Source organism: Rhineura floridana, chromosome 1 (genome assembly GCF_030035675.1).
Source record: "Rhineura floridana isolate rRhiFlo1 chromosome 1, rRhiFlo1.hap2, whole genome shotgun sequence".
Taxonomy (NCBI): Eukaryota; Metazoa; Chordata; class Lepidosauria; order Squamata; family Rhineuridae; genus Rhineura; species Rhineura floridana.
Window position 1 is genome coordinate 228,133,190 of NC_084480.1, and position 8,591 is coordinate 228,141,780.

Here is an 8,591-nt window from a genome sequence, read left to right on the forward strand (position 1 = left end):
CCAGAACCAGACCAGAAACGGAACTTCTCTGTGAGACAGCGATTCCTGTGCTTAACGATCGTGCGCTTCTTAGCCTTTCCGAGAGCTGCCGGCATTCTTCAATTGTTGATCGTGACATTTACCTGTGGTCTGCAGGCAATGGGGGAGGAGGAACGATAGAGGAAGACATGTGGACCTGCTTCTATCAGCTTCCCAGAGCGCGTTTATTTTAAAGAGAGTGAAAAGGATCATACTTAAAAAAAGAAAGAAAACAAAACAGACGGAAAGAGCGTTCCGGGCAAAGTTCAGCCTTTGCCTGGCTTGAGGTAGCCGCTTTTTACCAGATATCGAGGGTGCCGGCGCGGGAAATTGACCAGAGGAAGGAACTCCCATGGGGACGAGATTGTGGACTTGTTAGTTTGTCCAGGGCAGGTCTGGTGGGTGTTTGTGTAATCTTGCTAGTTTGTCTGGTGTGAGAAGCTGTGACGGGTGTGAATGTGTCTCCGAGAGGGTGGGAAGAAAGAGGGAGGGGGGAATATTGGCAATGGGCGGGAGAGAATGAGGCGAATCCTGTTTCTTCTTTCCGCCAGCCTAATCTCTGCTCATTTTCTCCAAGCAATACCACTTCACGGACAGTAACCTCAGCCAGCGCGACTCTCTTCCACCATGGACCCTCCAGGTAACCAACGCGCCCAGCCCCCTTCAGTTTGATCCATTTCAAATTCTAGAGGAATGGCGATAAAGACGGGATGGGCAAACCAAACAAATCGTAGGGGGAAGGGTGGTGTTGCGGGTTACGTTCGGGATGGGGGGGGCTTAGGAAAAGAAAGCGGGGTGGGTGGGAAGTAGGGGCTCTGTCGTTAGGAAGAAACTCCCGAACTTTGCATGTGCAATTTCATAGATGATCGCTTCGTTGCCCTCCGAGAGTCTGTTGAATGGGTTTGCTAAAACGGGGCGGGGATGCAGACCAACCGGCCTTGTGGATCAGTGGGGAAAAGTCGAAGTTGGAACGGAATTGATCGGCATTTCTAGGGAAGGAGCCGTCCCTGATGCACGATAAATCGGGGTTGAATGAAATCCCGTTAAGCTGAGCCACTTCGCTTCGTAGAGGGTTTTAATTACAACTGCACTCTAATAGGCTTTTGTTTAAAAAACGTGACATCCTGACGGAGTATAGAACTAAATGCCTCATTAACCGCTCCGAGTGCTTCTGGAACAAGATCAAATGTCTGCAGTTATCGCCAGAGGTTGCCCAGGGTGAGAAATCAGAGAAACAGAAAACAAGGGGTTGGGAGTGTGTGCCGTGTCCTGCGTGGAACCAAATTGTCTGCAACTGGGTTTGTGTGTGTCTGCGCGGGGCCACGGCGGTGATGTTGGCAGAGGTGCCGAGGGACCTCCCAGGTTGATTTCCTTCAATTCCAGGGTGGGGTGGGGTGGGGTGGGCATAGAACCCGGGTTTACGCAAGTTGATGTCGAAGTGCCATTGCGTTCAATAGGATTTACTCCCAGGTGAGTATACCTGAGATGTCAGCCTAAACACTTGCCTCGTGGCATAATTTGGCAGCTTGTACTTTTTAAAAAAGAAATCACGTGGGGCCCAGCTCTTGCAACAAGAACTGAAAAAGGAGATGTTTGTTTCTCCTTCTTGCGACCCTTTTAGCTCCAGGAACACACACGCTCAACGTCGTGATGACAAAGATGCTTGCCACTTTTAGAATCAGGATGCTGGACTTAATGGACCGTGGTTCTCACCCAGTAGCAGAAGTTTTAGGTTTTTCCCTTGTGACATCTTCCGCAGCTGTGGTGGGACACGGAGCGCAGCTCACGCCCGGTCAAGGTCCTTTTGTCTGGTTCGCTTCTGCTGCCTGTCTGAGAGGGGCTGACCAGCACCCCTTCCCGTGCCCCCAAACCAACACAGTGTATTTCCTTCGCCCCCTCAACCCCCGGGGTGGACCTCCGAGAGTCTGGTCCTTGGGGGAGGAGGCTGACAGTGGGGAAAGAGGAGCCACGCTTGACTTTCGCTCTCTTTTGGTCCCGCAGGCTGCAGCTGCTCCACACCTCCCGCCTTCCTGTGAGGCCACCCTTTGGCCAGAAAAGGAGCGCGAAAACCAAGGCGGCGCCTCCGCTCTCCGCTTCCACCCGCGCCCGCCCCGCCGAAGACTGAAGGCGTCGCCCTCCCGCCGCCCGCTCTGGACTCCGCTGCTGGACTGACGGGCCCTGCTGCAGCAAGAGATGCCCGGGCGGCGGCTGTGGGGGTGGCGGGGGGCACTGGAGGAGCCCGCGGGCAGCTACTCCTGCGTGGCGGCAGTGCTGGCCCTTCTGCTTTTCCTGCTGCCCGCTGGCTGCCCGGTGGTGGGCGCGCAGAACGACACGGAGCCCATCGTGCTGGAGGGCAAGTGCCTGGTGGTGTGCGACTCCAGCCCGTCCGCCGACGGCGCCATCACCTCGTCGCTGGGCATCTCCGTGCGGTCCGGCAGCGCCAAGGTGGCTTTCTCAGCCACGCGCAGCACCAACCATGAGCCGTCCGAGATGAGCAACCGCACCATGACCATCTACTTCGACCAGGTCAGGTGGCGCCAACCAGCTAACCCGCCGTCCGTCCCACCCGCCACTTCTGGCCTCTCCTGGCCACAAGCCCCTCCCTCGATTGACTAAACCCCTCCCAGCCATCACTGGCAAACCAAAGTCCCCCCCCTCCCCGGCCCTTTCACCAAGTGAGCCCTTCATACCCCCGCGCCAGCCCCTCTGCTCTGTTTCCCCCTGCCGTTGAGCAGAGCCGCTCGCCAATTATTCCTCTCTTCTCATTCCTCTCTCTCCCCCACCCCGCAAGCTACCCCTTTCTTGGTCAGCTTCCATTTTGGGTTCCTGTCCAGTTAAACCTTCAGGCCCAGCCTATTCCCCTCTTAGCCTCAGGCCTCTCCCCTCCCCGCCCCCAGCATCAACAACCAGTCTGAGGTTGATCCCTAACTCTTATCTTCTACACCACCTGTTTTCCTGTCTATCCTTCAGCATTAACCACCCTTCTGCTTAGCCTTGTCTTCTTTCCCTGCATTCCCCGGACAGTGATTTTTTTAACCCTAACCCTCTCCAGCCAGGTCATGTTCTGCAGTGATCTTTCTCAAGTTCAAGGTCTCTTCCTAAGAGCAAGGCCTGGCCTTTCTCCTGCTCCCTGCCACTGCCTCTTCTCCACCCTCAGTACTGGTGATCAGCAGTCTCCTTTCCTTTTGAGAACTGACACCCCATCCTCCTGCATCTCCTGCCTGCTGTCTGTCTTTCTCACCTTATTACCCCTTTGCTATCTAGCTACTCCCTCTTCCCCCACATTTTAGATTAGGGATGGGGAGCTCCCCCCATGTGGTTGGACTCCAACTCCCATCAGCTCCAATGGCTAGGGGTGATGGGAGCTTTAGTCCATCAACATCCGAAGGGCTACATATTTCCCATGCCTGTTTTAGATCCATTTTAGTAATTCACATTCAGCATCCCGACAGCACTTGTGGCTCCTCAACTTCTCTTTCAAAGGGTAACCATGGCTTCCTTGTAGTTCTGTTCTAATGAGTGCCCTTTAAGTACCTCATCTAATGTAGCTACCAATAGGTATCATCAGGGGATGATATCTCAGTCACCCTCATTTGAATGATACCAGTACATACCACCAACAATATAATCTCCAATTTCTCCAGAGAGCTGGCTCTGGGATTTCCTGTTCTCCCATATCTATTTTCCCATATCTATTCAGGCAAACCAGAGAGGCATGCATAGAGGTGCAGCCTAGTGAAATCCGCAGAATTTGGGTGTAGTGCAGTGTGGTGACAGTCGAAGGCACTGCAAGCTTAAGCATTGCCTCTTTACTTGTTTGAGGAAATCCACATGCTGTTTCAGCCTAGAACGAAAGAAGAGGGATGCACTGGGATTTTATGTAACACCTTCAACTAAAAAGCTTTCAGATCATTTAGACTGCTTCAACACAGATTATGTGTTTCTGTCTATGCATCAATCTGCCTGACATCCCTAACCAATTGCTTTCTGATCACATGCATATTCTATTATTTAACTGTTTTGTTTCCCAGCTATTATTAAGTTGCAGAAAAAATATTTTGACATACATTGGCATATCTTTTTTTGTAGAATAAATCTATTGTGTCTCCTGCAGAGATCTATAATGTTAGACACTACATACATACTATTTTGCTCATAAAATTTCTTTATTCCTCTGAGTCCATGATGTGTTGCCTAAATTTTTCGTTAGAATTATAGTTTTAGTTAAATGCCTTAGGAAAATACAGCAATGAATGGGGTTCTGGTTTCGTAAACCCTTCCTTCTTGTTTTACACCTTTATGTATGAGTTTTGAATCTGGGCTAAATGAGCTCTAAAGTTGACATGCTTCCTTACAAAAGATAGCCAAGATTGTTTCCAAACTTCTGAATAGCTTTTTCATTCATTTGTATTGGCATACACATTTGTTGTTGTTATTATGTGACTCCAAGTCCACTACGACTTATGGCGACCCTATGAATCAGTGACCTCCAAGAGCATCTGTCATGAACCACCCTGTCTTGTAAGTTCAGGTCTGTGGCTTCCTTTATGGAATCAATCCATCTCTTGTTTGGCCAGGCATACACATCAGAGACTTAATATTGTGAGGCATACTAACATTTCTGAACAAGGAGATAGCTGGCAGTCAAAAAGAAAAACAATGGTAAGAACCAGAGTTTGTGGCATTGCACCACTGAGCTTTGGATGAGATCTTGACCGTTCTTTGTTAGAGAAAAGACATCAGGAGACTATGTGAACTTTACTCAACTGTAATAATAAGACCCCAGTCAAATTGTTGCAATCAGTTATCTGAGAGACAGATTAGGCAGGAGATTTAGGATCCGATAGTGGTTAAGGTGTTGGACTATGACCTGGGAGACCAGGATGCGAATCCCCACACAGCCATGAAGCTCACTGGGTGAACCTGGGCCAGTCACTGCCTCTCAGCCTCATGAAAATCCTATTCATAGGGTCGCCATAAATTGGAATCGACTTGAAGGCAGTACGTACATACATACATTTGCAGATAATGCAAGTATCAGTTATAGAAAGAACCTCAAAAGTGTGGTTTGGGAAATTTCTACTTCTAGGCCTGCCACAAGGCTGTCAGCTCTAGGTGCCGTACATGGTTCTCCCCCTCCCCAGTTGTTATAGGCTGAGAGATGATGACTGGCCCAACATCACCCAGTGAGCTTCATGGCTGAGTGGGGATTTGAACCTTGGACCCCTACTTTTAATTTAAACACTACACCAAATTGGCTCTGTCATGGATTCATTGCTTTCCCCCCTTTTTGTTACTTTGCAAGAAGCTTTTGAAACATTCATACCTTGGCTCATGAGAGCATTTTCCATTATTCTAATTGGCAAAGTGCATTCACTTTTACCACTGAGTCCACATACTCAGTGGGTTAAAATGCATCTACTATACTTATTTGTCCAAGCTTAATTGAATTAGTCCCTATGCTTCGGGATAGGTGGAGAAACAAAAGTGAATGAGGGGTGTAAATGGCAAAGAGAGAGAAGGGGTACTTAAAATCTGAACTCCCACCATTCCATCACGTGACATGACTATGTCGCATTCTGGTTCACATTAACATTGCAAGCCCCACAAGACACAATTAGTTTCAGTACTGTGACATGAAAATGTAAAATCCTAGGCGGACCATTTAGTGGGATTTTTTTTCACCTTTTTGTGTGTCTCTCGACAATGAGATATTATGTTTTCTCCTCCACTGTGAAGACACAGGCTGCTATCATGCTCCTTTCATTCTCTCGAAGAGGAATTGGGTGCACCACTGTGTAAATCAATCAGCTGTCTGAGCCAACCCTTTTAAAACACCTTGGAAACTGATTCTGTCTTCCTGCAGTCCATTTTAATTGTACAGCAAACGCCAGTGGCTTTGCATTGCTTGGCTAGCTGACCGAGAATTCTCCCTGTCTCTCCCTCACCTCACTTTCCCTGTAATGAAGGAAGGACCTAATTTTCTCACTTTCATTCTTTTTTCTCCAGGTATTAGTTAATATTGGCAACCATTTTGACCTGGCTTCCAGTATATTTGTAGCACCAAGAAAAGGAATATATAGTTTCAGCTTCCATGTTGTGAAAGTATATAACAGACAAACTATCCAGGTATGTACTCTTCACTGGGGTCTCTTCACTGGGGTAGCTTGATTTGTCTTTACAAAATGGTTTACAAAAAGGCTTGTGTCATTGAATATGCAGTGAAACATCCCGAAGAGAGAATTCATACATTGAATGTTTTATTAATATGCTCTTTGATCAGTTCCATAAACAACAGGATAGAATCAGTTCCCTCACCCAATATTACAGTTCCCCATCCCTGCACAGGGCTAGCTGTAACAGGGCCAGCTGGTAGAGAATGCACAGTAGTATCATCCACAGCCTGAACCAGGTTTGGAGGGAACTGATGGGTAATTTTGATCCAGCATTCCGCCCGTTCCCATGCAGTATTGTCCCAAGAGAAGACATGTCTACCTCCTATTCTGCCCCCCCCGCCTCTACTTTTGGATTCGTGCCTGTGGTGACTCCTTTATACATTTGGCTGGAATTGAGTATGTGACTGTGTATATTATATTGGGATGTAACAATATTATCTTAAAAACAAAGCTTATGCAAGACCACTCATATTGTGTTTCTTTTGCATTGCAGGTAAGTCTAATGCAAAACGGCTATCCAGTGATTTCAGCTTTTGCTGGAGACCAAGATGTCACCAGAGAAGCAGCCAGCAATGGAGTCTTGCTCCTTATGGAAAGAGAAGACAAAGTGCATCTCAAACTGGAGAGAGGGAATCTCATGGGAGGGTGGAAATACTCAACCTTTTCCGGCTTCTTAGTCTTTCCATTATAAAGGGAGATCAAGGAGAAACCTGATTTGCAAGCTGGAACAAGGATCAAATCATTTTGGAAAAACAAACACACACAAGAACCCTCCTCCCCCTGCCAGAACTTGGCTAGACATGCCAATAATTCTAGACACCCAGTCAGACTGCCATCATAGAAGTATGAGAAACCTTCTCAATGCCACTATTTGCTTTGACTCTTGACTGTTCCTTGGGAAAACCTGCAGCTCTGATTAGTTTTAGATGACGGTGATCTTTAAGAGAAATGAAATTATCAACCTGAGCAATTTGTACCTGTGATTGTAAAGTCATTTTTGGATTTTATTGTTGGGATCATTGACTTTCCTCCCTTCATTCTGTTTCTGTTCTTGTCCTGAAGAGACATGTTAATTGGGACCACACAATTCCTTGTCCAGGGCTTACCCCAAAAGCTGGAAGAACCTGGCATCTGATGAAGTGTTCCTGCAATGCTTTCTCATTTTGTGTTTGTATAGCCTTAAAAAACATAGCAAGACAAAACCAAGAATGGCGTCAATTTCAATCCTGTATCTTCTGGGGGAGGGTAATTTTTGGACATTACTGTGTCAAGAAGTGCTTTAGCCGGTGAAGCAAATTTTGCACGATTGGAAACTATTTTATTTTGTGTTACTCGTGTTTTTCATCATCATTCTTTTCATTTTCTGACACTTTTTGTGCTAAAGAATCAAACTAGAGTGGTCAATAAGATAAAGCAAATACATATATACCCTGTAACTTGCAGAGAAACTAACCAGTGAACAGTTCTGCTTGCACTATCCAGCTGATCCAGTAGAAGCATTTGTCAAGACTGAGGAAGACAGTGCACAATCTGATCCTTGAGTTACAATCTAGAAAGGGATTGACATTTCTGAATTGGTCTGACATTTCCAGAAGCTGTTCCAAAAAGCTGTGAATAATACCTTCTTTAAACATACCATAAATTAATAGCATTTCTTTGCATTACTGGGAGTTCTTTGGTGCTTTCCTGATCTTTATTTGATGGATTTAATTACTAATGCTTGAATATGCAGTGGTTTGGCCTCTTTGAGTGTTCCAATCTCCCCTCCAGTTTAGGTAAAAACAGATTTGCGGTGAACCTGCCAGGATCAGACATATATCAACAGTTGCTGTTAGTGTGTGTGGCAAAACCAGAGACATCAAAGTCCTGAGGCTATGAAAACTTACTAAGGTTTATGCGATTTAGCTATGAATATACCAGAAATTGTATTTATCTGTTTGTTTGTTTGTTTATTTATTTTGTTGAAGCTTCCCCTGTTAGCACCCAAAGACTTTTGAGTAGTCTTAATCCAATACTGTATACCACAAAAGTCATTGATTCCAAATGATAAAAAAGAAACCTCAGGTTGAATTCCAATTCACCTTCTATGTGTCAATGTAACCAAAACGCTGATGAATTTTAGATTCAGAATAAATGGGTTTCATGTCCAACTTGCCTTCTTTTTTACTTTTATAAAAATGTCAGAAGTGACTGTGCAGTACAGAGAGAAGTGCTATTTTGGCACAAGGAAGTCATTTGTGAGAATTTAGATTTTCTTAAAAAATGTTTGCTTAACTTTTCTTTTAAGTTTAAATTCATATTTCAGTTATGTTTTGAAGAGCTGGGTAGATTGGAATTTCATTTCATTTTTGTTGTGTTAAGTTTCTCTCCTCTTTCTCAAGGAACATATGAAATGCA

At 45.9% G+C, this 8,591-nt stretch overlaps 1 protein-coding gene across 1 annotated transcript; it reads left to right on the forward strand.

The window, feature by feature from the left end:
• The first annotated feature begins 236 nt into the window (after positions 1-236).
• On the forward strand, positions 237-8,251 carry CBLN2 (cerebellin 2 precursor). The gene is made up of 5 exons (XM_061592857.1): positions 237-305; positions 596-658; positions 2,020-2,544; positions 6,028-6,147; positions 6,688-8,251. The coding sequence occupies exons 3-5, from the start codon at positions 2,212-2,214 to the stop codon at positions 6,883-6,885; spliced, it is 651 nt and encodes a 216-aa protein (XP_061448841.1). The 5' UTR covers positions 237-305; positions 596-658; positions 2,020-2,211; the 3' UTR covers positions 6,886-8,251.
• Positions 8,252-8,591: the final 340 nt, after the last annotated feature.